The following is a 23728-nucleotide window of genomic DNA, read 5'->3' on the forward strand; positions in this document are numbered from 1 at the left end:
CTAAAAAGATGAAGTGGGAAGAGAAGGAGCGATGGATTAAATTAATCTCCAGGAACTTGACGACAGCAGAGTTGGACAGGGTGGCTAATGCCACTAAAGGTTGAGGAATCCATAAAACTTTTGTTGCAGAGGGCCATTGGCGATGCATTATGGATGTCATCAAGGGCAGATTGACAGGGTCAGGTAGGGCGTCGGACATCACCCTCCCTCAGATTATGCTTATGAACGAGTTGATGAATGGCATCGTATATGATTGGGCCGCATTACTCGCAGAGCGCATGTATGAGTTTTTAACGTTGCAACATCGCACATTCTATATGCCACACTACGCTATAGGGTTGTTCTTGGAGGCCACGTGGGAAGCAGTGTTCGAGGAGGAGTTAGAGGTACGGCCATAGGGACCGTTGGCAGCAGGTGAGCCTCCAATAATGTATTGGAGGCACTTGGACATTGGGCACTCTTCCGCGAAGCAGAAAAGGGCGGTAGATACGGCCTCGGCTTCAGGTGAGCCTGACAATGGGAGGGATTCCAGTAGCATAGAGGAATCAGAAGCGGAAGAGGAGGATGATAACAGCAGGGCAACGGAAGAGTGGGTTCTGTTTGCCCCACCCCTGCTACCGATGGGCACGCCATTGCCATCATCTGGAGTAGGCGACACCTTTATTCCAGCCTTCAAACAAAGCTGCACGCCAGTTACACTTGGCCCCCTTCAGCAACGAGTAGCACCACCGAGCCCAACCACAATGACATCTATAGAGGACATGGCAGAGTCAGGGATGAAGGAGTCACCGCATCGGATAGTAGTCGCCAAGCAGGGGCTGAGGGAGGTAGTGGATGTAGAGCCTCAAGTGCGGTTGGACGTTGTGGGGAGTGACGTAGTGGTGAGTGTGTCTGCATCTTTGTTGGAGGAGCTGATGACAACGAACCATCCCTCGGTCGTAGAGATGTGTGCCGACCCGTCCATCGTGGTTATGCAGAGCTGGCTCACACAGCGATTTCAGATGACATTGGCACAACCGGAGGGAGTTGTTATATTCTCACCATGTCGAGAGACTAGAGTGGAGGTAGTCGACTTGGATGACTCATCGGGCGAGGCGCATGGACTCGTAGTTGGGAACGAGGCAGGGGAGGTCGCCTTTGCTGGGCAGGTGCGAGGGGATGGTACACCTTCGGTGGTGGAGGAGGTACCTTCACAACAGTATGCAGTTGTGTCTATTCCACCAGAGACTTCATAGCCTTTGGTGCAGATGGGGGAAGATATTAAGACCTATCTAGCTGACATGGCTGACATGGTGATGAGGGGTAGGCGGATGGTGGTCGTTGCCCAAACGCAAGCATTGCAGCAAGTGGTGGTGGAGCTAGAGCAAGTCTTATAGTTTATGTAGTTGGGCTGCCCGACAACCTTTGCTACCTGCTTTGAGTCTCAAGGTTGGCCGACTACTGAGACAGAGGAGATGCTCCAGGCTTGGAGGCTGCGTCAGCCCGTTGTGGAGAGTCGGGTGACGATAGTTGTCCGCGAGATTGAGCAAGTCTACCAGGATGCCTATTATACATTGAGGCGTACACAGCAAGAGTCTGCGATCCGCGAGGCTGCACGAGTAGCATTGGAGAAGGAGGTGGCCAGTCAACAGGCCTCTTGGGCAGCCAAGAGGGCATAGTTGTTGGCACAGCTTGAGGTGGCCCGCACAGAGACGGCTGAGACCCGGGCAGAGAAGGTCGAGGTAGAGACTCGTCTGGCAGTTGAGCAGAGTGTGAGGAGCCACGTGCAACATGAGTTGGATGTCGTTAGTACCGAGAGGATTCTGTTGCAAACTCAGTTGGTCTGCGCGATGGAGGCAGCGGATACAAAAGAGAAGGAGTTGCTGGAAGCCGCACACATGGTGAAGACAGCTTTGGAGAAAGTATTGGTGGCAGAGCGAGATGTTACTGTACGCACTCAACAGGTGTATGAGCTCCACGCTCGCTTGGCGGCCCAAACACTGACATCTCAACCTTCTGCTTCAGGGACGCTTCTTCAGCCCCCTCCCTAGTTTTTTCTGATATGTATATAGTATCGGTTGCATGATCTCCATTTTTGTTGTAAGTCGCCTGGAGATGACTTTTCTTTTGGGGGGGATGATGTTGGTGGCATTATCGTATACAAAAATACGACTAGTTAATTATGTGTAATTGTTTTGGCTAGTTGGCAACTGAGGGGTGGCAATTGCGATGCGACGGTTGGCGCTCGCACCCCCTCAGTATCTTTATATACTTCAGAATGTAACTTGCAACACACTAATTATGAATGGAATAACATATCTTATACTTGTCTGATATCGATGACGTTCTTATTCTGCATTACATACTTTATGCTTTAAGTTATTCACCCGAGAGGGCAAACAGAGTTCACCAAAGGAGCTTGCTATTCCTGAGAAGATGCTTTTTGCCCAATATTCAAGAGGCAGACTTGGTAACTTTACCCAAACTGGAAATTGTGCCAAAAGAGAGTCATTCATGTTCAGATTTAGATGCCATTTCCGAAGAACCAAGACTGTCCTTCCTACCATCCAAGGACTACCACAAAGTATCCTTAATTTATCTTCTTCACATGAGAAAGTAAAAGAAAGGAGGCCTTTAGGCAATGCCGAGATTTCAACGTTACCATTCAGAGCCCATTTCCGTTTGACATAAGCCCTTACAACTTTGATGTTTGGGCGTGAACCCATAAATTTGCCTACGAGGGAGTTTGACATGTTATTTATATTATGATCCAAAACCAGATCAGGGATAGAGATAGCGAACTTTCCACCGGTTGGATCAGAAATATTCTTGACCGAAGGTAAAGAGGATTTACCAAATGGTTTTGTTCCAAAAAGGGATGACCATTTTCTAGATTCTTTTCCATTTTCCAAGGTCTCTTCACGTGGGCTGGACCCCCTGCTGGACCCCTCCCCTGAAAACCCATAACCCACTTTCTTCTTTGGCAGAGTACCACTAGTCCGTGGAATGTCAACAGCCTTCGGAATATCCGGAGGCTTGTCCTTCTCTCCCATAGGACCAACTCCTTCAATCTGGTCGCTCCCACCAGTTTGCGAAATGTCAACAACCTTCGAAATATCCAGAGGCTTGTCCTTCTCTCCCATAGGACCAACTCCTTCGTTCTGGCCGCTCCCACCATTGGAACCAGAGTTCCTGCCTTTCAGAGAATTTGAATTTTGAATTCTCCCATTGTCACTTCCTACTCCTCCCAGCTCCATTAGCAGTTTTTTTTGTTGTTTTTTTTTCCAATGAGTCGAGGAAGTTTAAACCAAATCCCAAAGGGATATCTTAGCAGGAGTAGCTTTAAGTTGTTCAACAAGATCATATTCCTTACCAAGGGTTTGTGAAATACAAGGTGCTTGAGGAAGAATGGGTTGAGGATCAGGTAGAGAAGTTGGAACAACCAGAGGAGGATTAGGTTGCCTATTGTTTCTCATGTTATAGGTATGGGAAACTACATTATAACTCTCCTTAGTTAGTTGTCTAGCATAGCTATAAGGACACTTAGTGGGATTCCTTCCTTGAACTGTAATGATAGGTTTGTTTGGAGTGCTAAAGGAATCATGACCATATCCACTTTGAACCGTGAAAAGAGGTTGATTAGGAAGAGGTGAAGTTGGAGAAGGACAAGCACTTTGGACAACAAAAAGTGGTTTTCTATATTCATTCACATTGATCATATTGAGTAACCTTTAAGATGCATTATTCTTGTTCGAAAGTTTAGGCAAAGACATAAAGTAATCAAGGGCATCATACAATAAAGCATGATCATAGTGATTGAAAGGCTTATATTTGGACTCAAAAGGAGACATAATATCATAAAGGGAATCACGAGAGTCAACCATGTTGCTAGATCTAATGGATGAGTTGATAGGAATGTACCCATGGGAGGAATCATTCAACTTATCTTTCTCATCACCACGAAATGGCATAGTAACAAGGTTGATCAATTTTTGGCAAAATGAGGATTTAGAAGACTTAGGGTTCAAAAACTCATTTATAGCTTCATCTAACTCATCCTTACTAAACTCATAATCAACAAAATTGCATACATCATCAAAAGCATGAACATCTTGCAAATATAAATATGACATTTTGAAATAAATTTTGTATGAAACTTAAACAAACAATGCAAGGAAAATGAAAGAAATCTATCTTTTTTTTTCCTATGTTTTGAAAGCAAATGAAATAAAATAGATCTAGATCTAATAATGTAATGCAATGAAAATGAAATTGGATTCACGTCGGGTTCACCAAAGATGTGTAGGGTAAAAAGTGAGACTAAGTATGGAAACCCTAATCCCACACTCATACACACTCGTGGAATACGAAAGAGCCTAGGGAAGTAACACACTTCGACTACTTCTTATGAGAAAGAGAGAGTCATGGATTACCTCTTACATTTTCTATTCCTTTGTTGTAAATGAGAGAGAGGAATGATGCAAAAATGCAATCTAACCTGGAATGCAAGTAAGCAAGCAAACCTTAATATGAGAATGCAGATCAAAGGATAACTGATATACTACTAAAAAGTACAGATCATAAGGCAAAATTAGAGGTGCACCTGTGTTTGAAATCTGAGCAGAAATGTCTAGGACCAAGGTGCCACGCAACTATCCTAATTCTGCAAGTCTAGAGCTGCAACTGACAGGATGGGTTATGCAGCCTGCAAGACACTGTTCTGTCAAATCCTACTGATAGAGGGTAGGACCATGGCGCCACACCACTGTCCTAGGCAGGACCAGGGCACCATGCCCCTGTCCTGGTCAGGACCAGGGCACCACGCCCCTGTCCTTAAGGTTTTTCCTGAGATCTGCAACCAAGAATTGTCCTTGTGTGCTCTTTTGGTCCCGAAACTTCTAGCGACTCTCGGATCCGAACCTGTACCTAAAGCTGAAAAACAGGGTTTGGGGTGGCTATGTAGGGTTTTGCCTTAGTCAAACCCCTGTGTTGGTGATTTCCACCTCTACAAATAGCCGATAAAGTATTGAAAATGTGTGTGCAAGAACCTTGTGTCAAAGACATGAAAACAACATGAAACCATACCCAACCCCAAGGGAAAGGTACAAACCAATCATTAGTCGGTGATCTCCTATTGTTATTCTACATCTTTAAAAGCCCCCAATTGATAAAATGATGCTTGATGAGTGTTTGGTGGATGAATTTTGTTGAAGACTTCAAAGATCTACTCTTTCGCTGCAAAGAAGGCCCCTATGCTCCAAAAACCAGCTCTTAGATTCTTAGAAGAAGACCCCTTCAAATGAAGAAAGAGAGCTCTTGAGTATGAAATTGTAGGTCTTAATTTAATGTTTAGGCCAACCTAGGATTTGAATTTGCCGCTAATATTTTGAGGTTAAGCATTATTATATCATAGGATTGTGCTCCCTAAATTTCGAGGAAAAAGTCGATGACCATGTGCAATCCCGCCGACCAACTTTTCACCAAATTTTTGGCGTTGTTAGATATGATGATATTAGAATGCATCCCAAAGTAACATCTGATTTTGAGATGTTTTGATATGCGAAATCGGGCCTAAACGGTCAACATAAGACATAATTAGGGTTTATGATTGAATGATTCATTGGAGGAATAAAATGAAAAGGGGGCACGCTTAGGGTAAAGGGCCCAAATTTATAACATGTAAAGTGATGAAACATGACTTTTAGACTTAATTAAATTATTAAAGGGGAATTAGAAATGCAAGATGCAAGACACACTAAGGCGGGTGCTAGCCTAAGTGTGAAATTGTACCATCCTAGCAAGGGTGTACAATTTACGACACTACAAGTGTGTGCATCTTTAGTACCTTTATTGGGACTATAATGAATGCTATGACAGTGCTTGGTAGCAAAAATACATCTTTTATGCCATGTCTACGACCATCATTGTGGGTTTTTGTTGTCCCTAAGACGTGTAGATGAATACAACCTTGCTTATCTTGAATTGTAGACTTTGGTGGTGGCTAACTGCTTTTTGCTCGACTTCTAGTTGTATTTCCCTTTCATCTCAGGCTCTTGAGAATTAATATTTATGAGACAAATTCACTATGACTGCACTTTTCAAGCTCCATGTCACACTACTCTATATGGGTAGATTGCTGCAAAATTGTGAACCCTCTTGGTTATGACTATTTTCTTTCAAGATTTGAGTTGCAATCAAACATCACAATAGTGGGCTGCCCTTAACAGTCTAACTATAATTCTTTTATTTTGATGAATGCCAAGACCTCGAGTCTTGCCTTCTACACATATTGAAATCACTGTTATATTAGAGCTCTGTCTTTAAGTCCTCTAACCATCTACTCTCTGTCATAAGCATTTGACTAAGCCTCTTAGTGAAGATCATTTGTTTTATTGTTCACTGTATTGATGCTTAGCACTGCCATTTGGTGCTCCAAATAGTGACATGACTATTCTTGATGGTATCCCTTTATCCATTCTTTGCATTCATTGTTGATTGCTTTTTGTGTCATCTCAACAACGATCTTAACTACAAATATTCATTCACTGGCTTATGGTTGCTATGAGATGTTTTAATTTTCAATGGCTCTTTAGCAATTACTGTTCTTTTGAAACAATTCATTGTACTCTTAACATGTACGCCTGTAACTTAGCATGCTAGGCTCAACCCTTGTGGGAGCCACATTTTAACTCACATGCTGTAATTTGATGAACAACCACATCACTTTCCCTGTATCTGCACATGAAGCAAACAAGTTAGATAAAACAATGCACTTGTTAATTTTTCCCGATGATTTGATATGATATTTGTTTTCTGGACCTAAACGACAAACTAGTTGTTCTGATGCACATGAGGGATGGATTATATGTTTTCAAATGCATGTACATACATTGAATGGTGATCCTTCATTGCTCTAAAAATATTTCTTTCTCAAATGCAGGTACTCAAGTGCAACAAGGAGGCAACAACTAGATGCAAGTTGGACGACACAAGACTACTCAGATAAGACTCGTCGTTCAGGAAATGATGAGTCACCTTTCCTTATGTGCATTTTATATTTACTTTGCATTTGTAAATGTATAGTATTTTCCTTATCTGCACCATACCAGTTAGTCTCACGACTTGTGTGAGACATTGTACATTCATATCAATAAAAAATACTTTTCTCAAAAAATTGTGTTCTCTTTCTACTTTATATGCACTTGCATAATGAGAAATGACAGTAATCTATCCATTTCTTTCTTTTTAAATGTTCATGAATGTAATACAACAAAATAAAAATGCACCTTTTGTTTGTGAACACAATAAAACTCTACTTGATTAAGCTTGTAGCGACACATCAATTGAAGGATAAATGAACACGTGGAAGCCACTATCAACTGTACTAGGAAAAGTGGAATCGGCTAATAAAACAAATGCATAGTTGTCATTAAATAGTTGTAAACCATAATGTGAAGAAGATTAGAAATTAGTTATTGGTTGCCACATATTCAATAGCTGTATAACTGTAAGTGCGATAACCTTGTGGAAACATGGGTATTATTACTAGTTGGATCATCCTTCACTAGCCGGAAGTCTAAGAGCTTGGTGTAAATAACATATTCATATTTATTCTATTCACGCCACTCATCACAAATTTTGTGGGTGAGTGATTGTGCTCGAGGATGATTTGCATTTGAAGCGAAAATTTAGTAGAGTGGATTGTGCACAATGCTTATGCATGAATGACTATGATTTTTTATTTCAATCGAAAATTCAACATATTGATTTATGTACATGGATGCCCGAGGTGTATATGACCACAATTGTAGATTTGCACCTCTCGGTGGAAATCTACAATCGCAATCACACCCAAACCAAAAGCCTTGACGACAACTCCTCCGTAGGGTTGAACCAACACGCCATGACTCAATGCATAGCCCCACATGATTATAAAAATAAGGTCCACCCTCAAAGGCCTCATTTCCATCTAAAATACTAAAAAATACCACCAAAAAATAGTTGTTGGTAGACAACATCACCTCCATTTCACCCTTCGAGTTCCACATGTGTTGAGCCCATGATTCTAAAAAGGGCAAAGAAACCTAAATGCCCTTAAACTTGCAAATTAGAGCATGATTAGAAATATAATTATGTCGAGAGGCGTAAATCTACAATTGCAACAATATACACCTTGGGCATGTGTGTACATAAATTAATCTGCCAAATTTTTGATTATAATAAAAAATCATAGCCGTTCATGCATAAACATTGTGCACAAATCCACTCTGCTTAATTTTTGCTTCAAATGCAAATCATCACTGAGCACAACCACTCACCCACAAAATTTGCAGTGAGTGGCGTGAATAGAATAAAGATGAATCTATTATTTATGCCAAGCTCTTAGACTTTAAGATAGCGAAGGATAGTCCAATAGGTAAATAATACCCATGTTTCCACAAGGTTATGACACTTACAGTTATACAATTGTTGAATATGTGGCAACCAATAACTAATTTCAAATCTTCTTCACATTATGGTTTACAACTTTTTAATGACAACTATGCATTTGATTTATTAGCTGATTCCACTTTTCCTGGTATTGTTGATAGTGACTTCCACGTGTTCATTTATCCTTCAATTGATGTGTGACAAAAAGAGATAAAACACAATAGTTTCGCTTTATGTAGTGATATGGATAAATAAATTAGTTATTCTCCAAGCATTATATATTTATTTACAAATTGAATGAGACATATCACATTCAAATTTTCACTATTTCTCTTTCTTCTTATGTTCATTTTTTGCCTTTATTAATTCCAATGGGAACCATGGAAGTCACCCCAAACCAGAACCTTTGACAACTCCTTCGTAGGGTTGAACCAACATGCCATGGCTCAATAAATAGCCCCACTTGATTATAAAAACAAGGCCCACTCTCAAAGGCCTTATTTCCAACTAAAATACTCAAAAAGACCACCCAAAAATAGTTGTTGGTAGGAAAGATCACCTCCATTTCACCCTTCGGGTTCCACGTGTGTTGAGTCCACGATTCTAAAAGGGTAAAGAAACTTGAATGCCCATAAACTTGCAAATTAGAGCATGATTAGAAATATAATTGACATCTTCTTCCATAGCATCGGGTTGAATCACAAGCACAAGCCTTTGCTTACTTCGTGCAAGACATCCATTCACCTTTAAAGGTCAAAAACCCCTATTCTAAGATGAGCTTATCTCAATACCAGTCTTAATCCTCCCATATCCTAAACTATCATGCATAATCAGTGACAAGATCCCTCCAATCTTTGCATCCTTAAAATGAAGAGTTTGAATCACAATAATAAAAAAAGTTAATAATATAATAAATCTTTTATATAAGACTATATTAGAGGAGACAACATTCTTCTATTATAAGATATTTCTCGACGTATTTTGTATATATTTTTTAAATATAAGTATGCTAGTTATTATACAATCTTATATTATTATTATAATTAATAGCAAAGCATTTGTTTTTGGAGGACAAGAGAAATGATGATTATGTCTACATATTGTTGAAATCGAAAAATAATTTTTTTTGTATATTTTTTGAATTGTGACAGATGTAAAGAAAATATCTCAACAATCAACAACAAATGTATTCAATGTAATCAATTTCTTAAATTGTTCGTTTTGATCTATTGTAAACATATTTTATATTATAAAACATTTTGTACAACTAAAATTTTAAATTAATCTATATTCACTCCTTTTTAATTTTTAATTTTTACTAATAAAAATTGTTTTTACTTTCTTCAACAAAAACTAATTTACTTGAAAACTTGACCTTTTAGACCTCTTCAACATACCCAACTAGATTGGCTAATTTATCCTCACACCCCAACTTCGCACCCCCACACACTTATTTATAATCTTGGACTGCTGGATATTATAATTTACCAAACAAAAACCATTATTCGGTACTCTCCCCTCTACCGTCCGATTCAGTCGTTGCTAACCGTCCGATATCTCAGATTTTGGTGGTAGCAATTCGAGCCTGGCCAAGCCAAAGTTAAAAAACACAAAATAAGATCCTACGTTGGAAAATATTCTACTTGTGGTGACATTTGTATCCCTTAAACCCTAGAAAACAAAAGCAGCATATCACGCTCAGGGGTTTGAAAGCCGGACTCGAGAGGGTTTGGAGCATTTTCGCGAGTTAGGGTTTTGATTTTTCACTTATGCATTTTCTCGGCTTATGTTGAGGCTGGGAATAGCTTAGTTGCAACTTGCAATGGACGGCAGGTTTTCTGGATTGAAGCCGAAGCGGCCGTTAACTGGAGCGGAGGACAATGGGCATCGCTCCAAGCGGTTTCAGGCGTCGCAGGCAGAGAAGGGAGATATAGCGTTTAAGATTTTGTGCCCCGAGGCGAAGGCTGGAGGCGTTATAGGAAAAGGAGGCAGTATTATATCTCAAATACGGCGTGAAACAGGGGCCCGGATAAGTGTGCAAGAGACAGTGGAAGGTTGTGAGGAAAGGGTTGTACTTATTTCTGCGCCAGCCGAGGGAGATCAACATTCTGGTTTTTATGGGGCCGTCGAGAGGCCGTCACCTGCGCAGGATGCTCTGCTCAGTGTTCATGCCAAGATTGCCGAAGATATGGCCGCTGAGAAAGATGCCAATGGCGTTGTCATTACTCGCATGATTGTTCCCAATAACCAGGTGGGCTGTCTCATGGGAAAGGGTGGGAAGATTATCCAGCAAATGAGGGATGAAAGCAAGGCGCAGATTAGGATTTTGCCCAGAGACCAGAATCCAAAATGTGCTGATCCCACGGACGAGATTTTACAGGTGCATGGCACAATTACTTCTATCACGTGTTTTTGTTGAGGATTTTGAGTTTGTTTTCTTTTTCTTGGAAATTTTAGAGATTTTTTTTGCATAAGTGTATAGGTAGGATGCGTTAAGTAATTGTTGTGCATCTCTGAATAGGATATTCGGGTGGTCCTCAATATTAACTTGAGTTGAAAGATAGTGCAAGCCATGAGCACCATACCCCTTGGAATCACTCCTGGAAATTCTTCCAAGCATCATTAGCTGAGAGCCATTTGGGTATTCGATTCTATTTGTAAAACGTGCCATAGGTATAGGGCAGTCTAGCACTGGTTTATTTTAACATTTTTTATTTGACTTACCAGAATGAATAGAACCATGAAAAGGGTAATCTGGTTTGCAAGTATCGTTTTTGGGTTAATGACGAGTGCTAGCTATTTATCTTTAATGTGTATTTTTGAGCAATTGTCTTCCATTATTTTTAATGGGGTATCTTTTGATCAATTTGTTCTTCCAGTTATGACAGTTTATAGAATTATAAATACTGTATTCTGGTTTGCCCCAAATGTTTTGTTTGGGGTAAATAAGACTGCTTACTATTGTTAGTGTGTTTAGCTTTTTAATGGCATTTTACACGGTGGTCAGTGCTCATCTGGTCATATGTAGATAAGGTATATATCGTTGTTGAAGTCCATGATATGAGTAGTTAGCTACACTGGTCACTTGTGTTGTGCTCGTTGAATAATATTTGCTAATGCAACTTCTTAGCTGTGTTGGTCATTCGCTTAAGTATCAAGGATGGTTTCCTTATGAGGCTAGTAAGCTGAACTGATCTTTTATCTGAGTTGTGATAAGACGTGTTTAGCAGTCCAGGTAGTTAGGTGCTTTGGCCATCTTTCTTTGAATAGAGAAAATGGGTTTGTTCAACCAAGTAATTAGTCACTCTTGCCAACTTCTTAATTTTTCATCAAGTGCATTTCTACTGCAAGTATATTCTCTGGACTGATGAAATGATTTTCCCAATGCAAGCTGTTAACATGGATTGATGAAATGGTCTTCCCCATGCATATAGATTGCTTTCTGTATTCTATTAGTTAGTTGCTCTTACACTAGCACGCTGCATACCATAGATTAAAAACTTGTGAGCTGCAACTGCAGATGAATTATTTGACCACTCACTCGTGGGCAAGTTGATGACCAAAACTTGTGGAGAGTACTAGCAAGAACTTAGTGAGTCTGTTCTGAAGGCTTGTCAATGCGGAGTTTGCCCACTTGCTGACTCCAAGTCAACGTTGGGTTTGCTGAGTTGCAAGTTTTAAGACTATGACTGCAACGGGCAACCATGTCTGCTGACTGGGAAATGGCTTTTGTTAAGCTTGTCGTTTCAACAAGGATCAATGAAATGAGTTTGCTACTGTTAGAGATGGAATCAGTTGTGTAGTAGTTCAGGATAGTTCACCATGCAAGTACATCAGCTGTGTTCATTGTATTGTAAGTTGAGCGGTTTCCTGGTCTTTTGAAAGACCATTGACCATAATGCATATTTTCTGTTCATAGACTTGACATGGTCAGATTGCTTGTACTTGCCAGCTTTGTTGCAAATTAGTTTTCAATCATGGTTTGTTGGTTGATGCGTTTTATTCTAGTCTGGTGTCTCGGATGCGATATGGTATTATACATTCAAATTTAAAGATTTAGGAAAAATTAAAAAACAAATATAGTATTATAGATTGAAATTTAAAGATTTAGGTAAAATATAAAAACAAATATGTTGAATCAGAGTATATGTCAAAGTTAGAAAACTTCAAACCTGATTGCATTTGAGACATCTATATGTATTTTTATACCACAGCAAGGAAAAATTAATCTAGTTCATTTAAAATGTAGAGTTAATTCTGTTGTATAAATCTAGATGGATACACCCAAAGCTAATTACAGCAAGAACTCACTGCATATGATGGTGGCTCAACCTATTCTACATTTATGATGTCAATAGATAAATGTTAATGAAATTAGCTATTAGCATAACATTCTTCCTGTTGTGATGCCTAGTGATATGATATTGACCTCAAATTCCATTTTCCACCTTGTTTGGCATGTGATGGTGATATAACCCTTTTTATGTTTATTTAAGAAATTGGTACGGGTATGAGAACTCGATAATCGGGTACGGGCAATTTTTTTTGCCCTTGGGTATGTGGGTTTGGGTATGTCTGCACGTGTGTGTGTATGGAAAAAATTAAAGAAATATACAGAATTGTAAAACTAAATGCATTTGTTAGTATGATGCTTCATCATCGATTAATGCCAAATGCTAAAGTGATTTTTCATTTGTCTTTCTCATTTGGTTAGATTTTGTTTATACTATTTTTAAAAAAAATTGTATGAATGAAGTTTCTTAAAATTAAATTAGGAAGATTTACGTCATTTAAAAAAAATTAAATAACATAGTATTTGGCGTGGTAGGAAATCAAGGTTTTTTGGGCATGCATGGGTACAATATCTAACGTGAATCTGGGCTGTATTGGATATGTATCCGTTTTGGATACGGGGATACACCCGTCCAGGGAGGGACACAGGAGTTTCCGGCTACTTTGGTGTGCATATATATATACAAAAATTTAAAGAAATATACAAAATCTTAAAATTAAATATATTTCATAATATGATGCTTCATAACGATCAATGCCAAATGCCAATTGATAGTTAAGAATTTTAATATTATTATATTATGTCATATGCCATTTAATATATATCAATGGTATCATATATGTCTAAGGTCAGATTAGGTTTAGAGGGAAAAGAAAAAGTGTAAGTCAGATAAATATTAAATTTCAATTGACAGTTAAATATTTAATATTTATCTTTATCAATTGGCATTGAATAGTGATAATTTTAGCTGTCTAAGTTCTTGATTCTGATCTCTACTCCCAAACCCTTGCATTGTAATCAAATTTCTTATATTATAAGAGATCCCACTAACTAGTGGGGGTTTGGAAGTGGAGATCCTAATGGGTTTGAGGGGCAGCAATGATAAGTTGCACAAGGTGTTAGTTGTGAGAAAGAGCCAACAATAGAAGGGGTGTATGGAAATGAGGGAATTTTTTTTATAGAAGGTGAGAAAAGAAAGAGTGAAGAGAACAAAATGATTTTTGTATTGGTTGAAATGATGCTTTTAGGGTTTTTGGATGCTAAAAAACGTAAAAAATTGCTTTTTAAAAAGTGTTTTGTGTTTTTTTTAATGAGTTGGCATTTTTTCTTTGGGGTTTGTCTCGGGTTTGTCCTAAGTTTGCCCCATGTATATGCCCGGGTTCATCCAGGGTATGACCCAGGCGCCTCAGGTGCATTGTGGGTAGGCAGGTGAACCCAGACCCAGGCGAGACCAGTGTGGGTGCACCAGTTAAAATTCATGTACTCGGTAATTTAGATGTTAATGGACTCATGCTGTAGTTTATTGTACTGTTAGTTGCCTCAGCCATGGGTTTTGACATCTTAACTGTCAATTATTTTTATGCCTTTCTTCCAAGTTGATGATCCTTAGTTCAGATTAAGGAGCATTGCCTATGTCATTGTAGAATCCAGTTTATTAGGGCTAGCTGTTTTATGTGAAGTTTGAAATTTTGTTTCTCGTGTCAGTAGTTATTTTTTTTGATTTAGTGAGCTTGCATTATGTTAAATTTCCATACATGCTAGGACTCAAATCGAAGTGCGCATCTTTTTGTTTCATATGTTAGCAGTTATGGTTTTGATGTAGTGGTCATGTTAAATTTCCACAGATTTGAGGACACCTTTTTCATGGATGGGTTCCTCTACAACTAATATGCTTCTCCCTGTAGAGTCTGGATTGTGCATTGTTCTTCCAAAGTGCTCTGTTTTTATTGTCTGTCTATTTTGTTGTACAATGTACCAATGTCCTGTTGATATGTTTATTGTTGAAGTTTGTGTTGAGACATGGACCAGCTAGGACTCGAACCTAGGACCTTCCATACGATGCTGGAGTGCTTTACCACTGAGCTACTGGCCCCTCTTGGACCAGTCCATCATCGGTCCGGGTGTGGCTTATTTCCAACACCAACACCTCCCCTTAAGCCACACCTCTCCTGTGCTTGGGGCTCCTAGCCTGGACCTGGCTCTGATACCATGTTGAGACATGGACCAGCTAGGACGCGAACCTAGGACCTTCCATATGCTGCTGGAGTGCTCTACCACTGAGCTACTGGCCCCTCTTGAACCAGTCCATCGTCGGTCCGCGTGTGGCTTATTTCTAACACCAACAGTTTGTTGTTTAAATTAGTTGATCCTTGCCTTGCTAAAGTTTGTTTATCTTCATGGTCAATATCTTATGCCTTATTTGTTATTACATTTTGTTGGATTATGGGTGTGATGCATGTCAAATAGCAATACTCATTGATGAGGCATGGATATGACTCCAAATTACAATGTGTACCTACTTCTATTGTATCTGTAATTTTTGTCATATCTAGGGTCTGAAATCATAATTTTCTTGTCTACCATATGCCACTTTTTTCTATTGATCCGCTTTGCTACTTGTTTTGTACTTGGTATTGATGATGGGTCTATATACTATCTTGAAATTTGCCAAATATTCTTGTGAAAAATTGGTTTTGCTGACGAGTCAAATGTTTGAGATGTGATTTATTTGGGGCATATGAATGTACTATGTATAATAGACTTCTGTCTATTTGTATTTGCAATAGAAGGAAATATCATATTTTTTGGTTGAAAAAGTGATTTGCTAGCCATACATATGTGAGGAAACCTTCTCATGTACTGATCTCAAATCAATTTCTGAATTTTGTCAATCCTGAGTTTTTGCATGATAAAAAATTAAAATAATTAGTCTTCATTCAGTCTCTAAAATCATTAATTCTCAGTTAGTCTTTTTTTGTTTATGCAGATTCAAGGCAACTTAAATGTTGTGAAGAAAGCATTATGGCTTGTTTCGATGCGATTGAAAGACAACACCTCAAAGGAAGCCACTCAGCCACCCCCAATTTCTTCTTTTGTTTATTCTCCAGATTACAATGCTACATCTCGAGATGCTTATATGCCGTATCAAAATTCAGCTGATCATTTCCGGAATCTGGATGGGCATGCCTCAGCAATGATATCATCTGTTGGTTTTAACAGGGGCCTTGATTCAGCACTGGGACACCCAACCTCTGGTTACATGCTTCCCGAGGGTGGTAGATCTCTTGCAAGTGATCAGGGTCCTTCTTCATCAGGGGAAGAGCTTGTTTTCCGTGTTCTTTGCCCAAATAAGAAAATTGGTGGTGTAATAGGAAAAGGTGGAACCATTATTAAAAGCTTACGGGAAGAGATTGGTGTGAAAATCAAAGTTACTGATTCAGTTCCAGGGTCAGATGACCGAATTATTATTATTTCATCAAATGAGGTATGTTTGGTATTCAGAGGTGGTTGATTTTGTGACTTTGGTTGTTCATATTGTCAATATTTGGACCTGTTTTTTTCATGGGGAACTATTGCGAAATACTAAACATAAACCCTTGTCACAATACTTTAACTTCTTATTGTACTTGGCATATTAAAATATTAATTTGTATTCAGTACACTCTTTACAACGGTCAAATGCTGCTATCATATTTTATTCATGAATGCATAGTAACTTGTACGGTATACATGCTTGGATCATAAATGCCGAAAATTTCTTATCGTACAAATTTAGATTATGTGCAAGTCCCAAAAACATCATCATACATACAGGACATACACCTAAAGAACCTATCTTAAGCCTGACATAAAAGAATTTTGATATGTAAGCTGGTCTATTTATATTTGTATAGCACTACCCAATTAAACCTTACCTTTTCAGCTCCAAACTTTTTCCAGCCTTCATCTGCTCAAAACCTTCTCCCCTGGATGAACAGATTTTTTTTTAGTTCTCCACACTTACACGCACGTGCACATGCACATGCGCACACACTCTCACGCACACATATATCACTTAATGCATACACACACATATATCACTTAATGCATACACACACACATGTATATGTACATGTGTTTGTGTATATATCACAAACACATGCATACACTCTCACACACACATATATCACTTAATGCATACACACATGTATATGTACATGTGGTTGTGTATATATCACAGCATTGAAAATTGTATCAGGGATAAATCAGTAAACCAGAATAAATCAGTAAACCAAAAGAATAAGATTTTATTTATCGAAAATTGGGGGATTTAATTGGGAGAAAAACCAGTTTTTCAAAAAATGCAAAAGGAAAAGCAGAAAAAATTGCTGTTCTAAAATTATCTCTTCGAATATCTCAGGGGTTTTGCATTGGTGCAAACTCCCATATGTCTTACCTTCTCACTGATAGTATACATTTTGACTTTTTTGTAATTTGAATTCGTATAAAATTATCTCCATGCTTTATTGTTTAATTGCCAAGTCTTTTGTTTGTGGACTTTGCGGACAAGATCAACATCCTTGATGTCTACAACTATTGTTTCATTTTTTGCAGTCCCCAGATGACAATCTGTCTCCTGCTCAGGAAGCTTTGTTGCATATTCAAAGTCAGATTGTGGATTTGGGACCAGATAAAGATAGTGTAATCACAACAAGGCTTCTTGTTCCGGCCAATCAAGTTGGTTGTTTGATTGGGAAAGGTGGTTCTATAATTTCTGAAATGAGGAGAGCAACTGGTGCAAATATTCGAATTTTACCCAGAAAAGACCTTCCACAATGTGCCTTGGAAACAGATGAGCTTGTTCAGGTATGTCTGTTTCAGATAGTTTTCAATAAGTTTTGTCATGTAGCTGTAATTTGCCAGTCATTGAAGAAGGCCTAATAGAATTGAGCAAACATGGTAGATTGTAGGTGACATACGAGTGGCACGAGAAGCTTTGATTCAAACAACTTCAAGGTTGCGTGCCAATTTGTATCCCGATAGGTCCGCCTCTGAAGTTCTTCCTTCTTCATCCTTTGGGAGTATGGCGACTTTGAGTGGTAGAGGAAGGCTTGAACCTGTATCTCCTAGTAGATCCTACCCATCTAGTATGGCATTTCAAGGTGGCCGTTCATCATCAAGCTATCTGACATTGCCCCCTTCACCAGGTCCATGGTCATCAAAGGTCAGCTTACATGTAAATTTAATTACTGACCATGGCTTATTGAGAATAATTGCTTTTAAGTTTCAGCTTTTTTTTGTTTATTGGATCGTAAACATTATCACAGTTTATCAGCTACAACATAAAATGATTCTGTTTTGGTCTGTTAATCAATAAATATTCTACCAAAAAATTTAAATTCTAAGAATTCACTTTGGACTGATGTAAATCTGGAGCCAGACTGTACATGGCATTTGAGTCTTTGAGCTTTCACAGATGCTTAATTCACTTGTTTTTGTGTTTTTTAATAACAGCCACTTGTCTTCTGCAGAGATTCCTGTTTCATGTTCCTCTTGCTTAGAATATCATTATATCCTAAAATATCACACGGACCATATTATATATAATCTTCAAAAACTTAGTCTTTACAGAATGTGAATTACCAGTTATCGCAGGGACATGTACATCTCTCTCTCTCCATCTGCTCACAAGGATGATCTGGAGATGACGGTTCCAGACCAGGGACGTCTTGGAAACCATCAGGCATCTGTGGATCCATGGAAGACAGTCCCCCTGTGGAATATTCCTTCTAGAAGATTTTTATACAGTGATTTTATGAGGTTCCATGATGAATGACAATCAAAAGCAAATTATCTGTGAAACTGGTTTGCCTAGGTTGCTGCTTGCTATATGGATGAGCTATTGGAGGCATTTTTCCCTGTGGAATATTTCTTTTAGTGAGATTGCATGTGATGAACAGTGACCAAATGCAAATTGTTTTTGAAAGTCGTTTTCTGAGGCTGCTGTTTTCTATGCAGGTAAGCTAAAAGTCACATACAAAGTTCTAAGCTACTTTCAATTGTGTGGCCCTTCGATGTTCAGAGAAAGAGATGTACTTACCGGGACTTGAAGCTTAAATAGATTAATTGGTTTCCAAATGAGTGGATGAGCAATTGCAGTTACATTTTTACAGATCTTCAGTTCGAGTGACCACTTATCAGATATTTCTGATTGCAGAGGTTGTTGAACACACATGGCCACTTCTGTATTCACCATTGCATGTGCTTCTCCAAATAACTTATTTCATCTCTGATTGGGTTTTCCCAATGAAGAGATTGCTTCTGATATCAGAAATGACTTGTGATCGGTACCTGTGGGACCTGCATTTTTTTGTTAGGTCCTCATTTTCTTGTCTGATCCCTCAAGTTTTGAGTGGCCTTTGCCTTAAGTAAAACATGTCCCACTTCCCATGTCTAGGAATACTAACGAAACACTGAAAATACGTTGAATAGGAAATTTGATGACATTTGAAACGATGTTGGGGTAAGAGATGAATGCAACTACAATTGTGTAGATTGCACAAATAAGAAAGTATGGAAGAGGTGAGAAGAAACAAGACCAGGATATAAATTGCTTTTAACAGGAGGTGTAGATTGCAGATAAACACGAAGGGTTAGGACCCATGAGGGGGGCTTCAGGATCTATTTTCATGGAGCAGGTCTCATGAATAAAAAAAAATTATGCTACGGGATAATTTTGAATCTTCTCCTGAAAAATAGCAGCCCCTACATTTTAGGACTGCATATTTCAGTGGGTGCAATTCGGGTGGGGCTAGAAATTGCCCCACCCGCCAGTTTTAGGGATTTTTTCTGCCACTTGTCAGATAGCTACTATTTTAAATTCCTGCCAGAAAAGAAAGAGAAATAAAATAGTGTTCATTTATTAATTTTGTATTTACAACATTCTTCACGATATCACCAACTTTACTAAATTTTGGAGCTTAAACTTTTAAGCTGATCTACACTACTAAATCATGGGACTGCCAGCTTTAAAATTTTCCTAAAAAAACTCAGCAGCACCCACAGAATTTTTTAGGAGTCCCCCTCCATGGGACCTTACCTTAAATTACGGTATTTTCCTTGCACAGTAGCTCATGAAAATGTACAATCAATCTATATGATTAACTGTACTGTGTACACTACTATGTATATTGTGGCAGCTAGAAAGCTGTGCAAAGGAAGCCCAAGTTTGCATGCTGTTTTATGAGACCTTTAAGATGTGGCCATCTGTGGGGATACATGTTGAAATAAGCAGACAAACATTTAGCAATCCATCTAGAAAAGTAATTATAAATTTATAAGCAAATAAATGAAACTAAATGCATGCAGAAGAGATAATTCTGGGGTTATAGGGGAGAATCCATCATAGGTAATAAGAGTATCTCATAATAAATGGAGCCTTTCGCATCCCTGCATTATGGTTTCCTTTTAAAGTTTCAAAATGCCTCAGACATTGGCATTTCTTTGGCTATTCACAATTGAAATCATTTGCCCAGAAGAAGCATTTGTATATTACTTTTTAGATATTTGACCTCAGGGGCTTTTATATTATATATACTGGAAGGAAGATGGCTTGTCTCACATGGACTATGCTCTATGATCGTAATATATGATGGCTAGAGTGCCTTCGGTTTGCCATGTATTTTTTTTAAACTTGGTTATTTATTAGGAGATGTATAGACCATGAAGTATTTAATTCTTTTATATATTTGCCTATTTAAGGTTTTCATTTATATGTGAAGTTGCTGTATTAATTTGCAATTTTCATGGCATATGTTTAAGAGATTCCATTTAGGGATGAAAGCTAAATTGAATTGGATAAATATTAAAACTATTAAAGATTTGGTTGTGACGGTCATTAAAAATTTGGAACGAAATGGGAGTTATCTGCAGCTTTTTGAATTAGGTTGCAGAAACATGTTGCCTTCTATTTTGTATCTATTGATTGTCATTTTCAGTTTAGCATAGGATTTGTCAAAATTAATGTGCATGAGCAAATAGTCTAGACAACACATTCTTGTGTATATGCTACTGAATTTACCAAAATTAGGAGATGCATTGCTGAGATTTTTTATTATATTAAATCCCTTTCTGTTCATTTTTTAGTCACACTTCACAATCAAATCTGTTTAGCTTTTCCTCATATTAGGTGCTATGCAACATAAAATTTCTCATTATCTTTTGTATATCCAGTCAAAGCCTGACATGGGAAGAATGGGCAATTTCACGGACTATGAAGAACCGATTGTTCGCAAAGGTGGATCTTCTGTATTTGGAAGGTATGTGAACTTAGGAAATCTTATTGATACATCTTGATTTGGAGGGGTTTATTGTACAATAGAGTTGATGTTTTCTGGTGATGGTGTCTCAGATCTACTTCTGGACTTATCACAAAAACTACAGTCGAAGTAGTTGTACCAGAACATGTTATTGTGGCCCTTTTAGGGAAGTCTGGGACTGGCCTTTCTCAGATTCGGCAGGTGAGGACTGGTAATGTTAGGAATATTATTTATTTTATATAGGTTTAACTTTAAGGTTATATTAGAGTGCTGGCTAGCTAGTCCAAAAGGTTAATAGCTGTTTTTTTTCTCTCCATGAGATATTATGTTGTAAAAGTTTTGCTTTTCTACTCAGATATCAGGTGCCAAAGTTAATCTTCTTGACGTGAGACCAGGATCATCTGAAGGAGTAGTTGAAATATCAGGTACTCCAGAGCAGACACATGCAGCCCAGTGCTTGATTGAGGCAGCAGGCATTAATAAAAAACCATTATTTGGTTGATAGCCTAACAAACTGGTATGCTGGTAAGATTTTTTCATCACAATTAAAAATGTCTTTTCAATTGTTAAACATAAATGTCCAAATGTATCTTACTTTCTTAAGCTGGAGAAGTTGCCTTGCTTTTTACTTGGTGAAATTATGACTTGTTTTTGTACAATGGTATGTGCATAACATCCATGTGATATTCATGGTTATGTAATACTAATCTATTCCTTAGCCTGTCTAACAAAAATCTACTCTCTTCTCCATCCTATCTAGGCAGATGTGGGAAAAGAAGAATCGGAGTTGCAACTGCTGTATATTGACAGTAGAAAATGTTGCTAGCCCTATCAAAATCTGAACTATAATGTTATTTATTAAACAGATTCATGGAATTCCTCTTATTGGGAGTGTTCTGTGAGACCTTGTGGGCACATTTTTAGTTCAGGAAACAACTGATTCGAATTTGAAGGAGATCCCAACCAACAATTATTGGATTATGCCCAAAATGCTTCCAGAGAAAAGTTCTTGAACTTCTTATGTCAAGCAGGTTTTTTGCACGAGGAAAAAATGATTTTATCAAATGAATATTCTTGTCTCTTGCTTTTTGTTGGGTGCAATTTCCGTGTTTCTGACAAGAATAGTAAAACAATTTTTGTCCAGTGTGGATATTTGGATAACGGTTCTCAATGAGATGTTCAGTGAGCACTTTTATTATCAAATTGCTGGCTTTTCTCATTAACTTTAAGAGACAAGGTTAACAAATTTGATTGAAGATTTGTGTCAATCTTATTAACATTTCTTTTCTGCGTTTTCTCTTTTGCATCTTTATTATATTGACAGTTAACAAATGTATGCGCTTTTTTCTTGCACCGAGGTCCTTTAGAGGGCCAACCTTCATATATTGTAAAATGAAACCATGTAAGATGCTTCATTGAGGGCATGATTGTCTGTTGTTGCAGTTCCTTTTGTCAACTAAGTTTTCTATCCATTTTAACTCATCTTAGGTAGCAACATGGCAGATTGCCATTGTGTTGGTTGCTGTGAACGTTGAGTTAGGAAGATATATATATATAATCCTAAACATCAACCACTTTCATTTTTGTGACATGGAACGTGTGTTATAATATGCTAATACCTGAAGATTTATTGCAAAATTTGAATTGAAACAATTATCCTGTTTTTTTAGCGTAAGTGTGGATGTTACAACAAGTCCCTGTCTTCTCTTCTTTTTAAGTGTGGTTCTTTCTTATGGTATTTTGTAGACAAAAATATGAAATATTAACCAAAGAATTTTTTACTTCGTTAATTGTGCACATTCACCCTTAGTAATGCTTGCAAAAGACCCTTGACATATTTCAATTGAGTGGTTTGTATCAACTATGGACACACTTGTCTAGTTGTTTTGTGCAAATTGTCTAGCTCATATTGTTCATCTAGTGCATTTGAGTTTTTCTGCACGAAAGCCTCCTAATGATGCTAAATGTTGTAAGCAAAAGATTCGCATAGAATTTGCCTAATTAGGTGTTAATGTGAAATTCAACATATTAGTTGCCTTCCATCTTGTTTTGAGGAATTTATATTGCAAAGGGAAGTTGCAGTAGACAATTCTATATGGATTTAATGTTTTGGGTTCCACACCCATTGTTAATAATGCGTATCAAGTACGGTCAGCATAACATAGACAATACATGATTTAATCATTTAAAAAACAAGATTTAATCCTGTCTCCCAGTTTGGTGGGGCTTGTTTGTCTTCTTTAAAGGGTCTTCTGTATGAGTGGGATACCCATGTACATGCAGACACAATTCCTTTGTTCCAATCAGATGCCATATACCATTGTGCAGGTGTAACACCAGCCATACCTTCTTCATGAAGCCTAGATAATTGCTAGGTTTGCATTCTTTATGGATATCTCATTCAACAAATTTGATACCCATGAAGAATACAAACCTAACAATTATCTTGGCTTCATGAATAAGGTATGGCTGGTGTTACACCTGCACACTGGTGTATGGCATCTGACTGGAACAAAGGAATTGTGTCTGCATGTACATACATGGTGGCTGATTTAAATGAGCAAGTTGGATACAATTAGACTCGAAACTAAACTGCATTATCCAAGTAAACTTTGACTCGTGTTCATCAAGTAGATCGTTTTTTTTAAGTTTCGATTTTGATGAAACAATTATGCACAAGGCCGTCCTTTCCAATGTAACTTTCGAGGGAGATTTATGTAAAAAATGC

The 23728-nt window shown here is 38.1% G+C and overlaps 1 protein-coding gene across 6 annotated transcripts; it reads left to right on the forward strand.

The window, feature by feature from the left end:
• Positions 1-9991: 9991 nt before the first annotated feature.
• Positions 9992-22295, forward strand: LOC131049957 (RNA-binding KH domain-containing protein RCF3). Of its 6 annotated transcripts, none has more exons than XM_057984069.2 (8): positions 9992-10789; positions 15690-16187; positions 17297-17548; positions 17646-17918; positions 20915-21000; positions 21093-21201; positions 21356-21525; positions 21761-22295. In XM_057984069.2, exons 1-7 carry the CDS (start codon positions 10232-10234, stop codon positions 21500-21502), a joined length of 1923 nt encoding a protein of 640 aa, XP_057840052.1. In that variant the 5' UTR covers positions 9992-10231; the 3' UTR covers positions 21503-21525; positions 21761-22295. The 6 variants fall into 6 exon arrangements, with proteins under 6 accessions (XP_057840052.1, XP_057840053.1, XP_057840054.1 ...); XM_057984070.2 differs by having other exon boundaries at positions 21765-22295; XM_057984071.2 differs by having other exon boundaries at positions 21356-21517.
• Positions 22296-23728: the final 1433 nt, after the last annotated feature.

The sequence above is a fragment of the Cryptomeria japonica genome, chromosome 8 (assembly GCF_030272615.1).
Source record: "Cryptomeria japonica chromosome 8, Sugi_1.0, whole genome shotgun sequence".
Taxonomy (NCBI): domain Eukaryota; kingdom Viridiplantae; phylum Streptophyta; class Pinopsida; order Cupressales; family Cupressaceae; genus Cryptomeria; species Cryptomeria japonica.

What these genes read in the sequence shown, in the direction of transcription:
- LOC131049957 (XM_057984069.2), top strand. Translation starts at nt 10,232, where the DNA reads ATGGACGGCAGGTTTTCTGGATTGAAGCCGAAGCGGCCGTTAACTGGA. An exon ending in TTATTATTTCATCAAATGAG is followed by an intron (nt 16,188 to 17,296) that starts GTATGTTTGGTA and finishes CATTTTTTGCAG; the next exon opens with TCCCCAGATGACAATCTGTC. An exon ending in GCCTTTCTCAGATTCGGCAG is followed by an intron (nt 21,202 to 21,355) that starts GTGAGGACTGGT and finishes TTTTCTACTCAG; the next exon opens with ATATCAGGTGCCAAAGTTAA.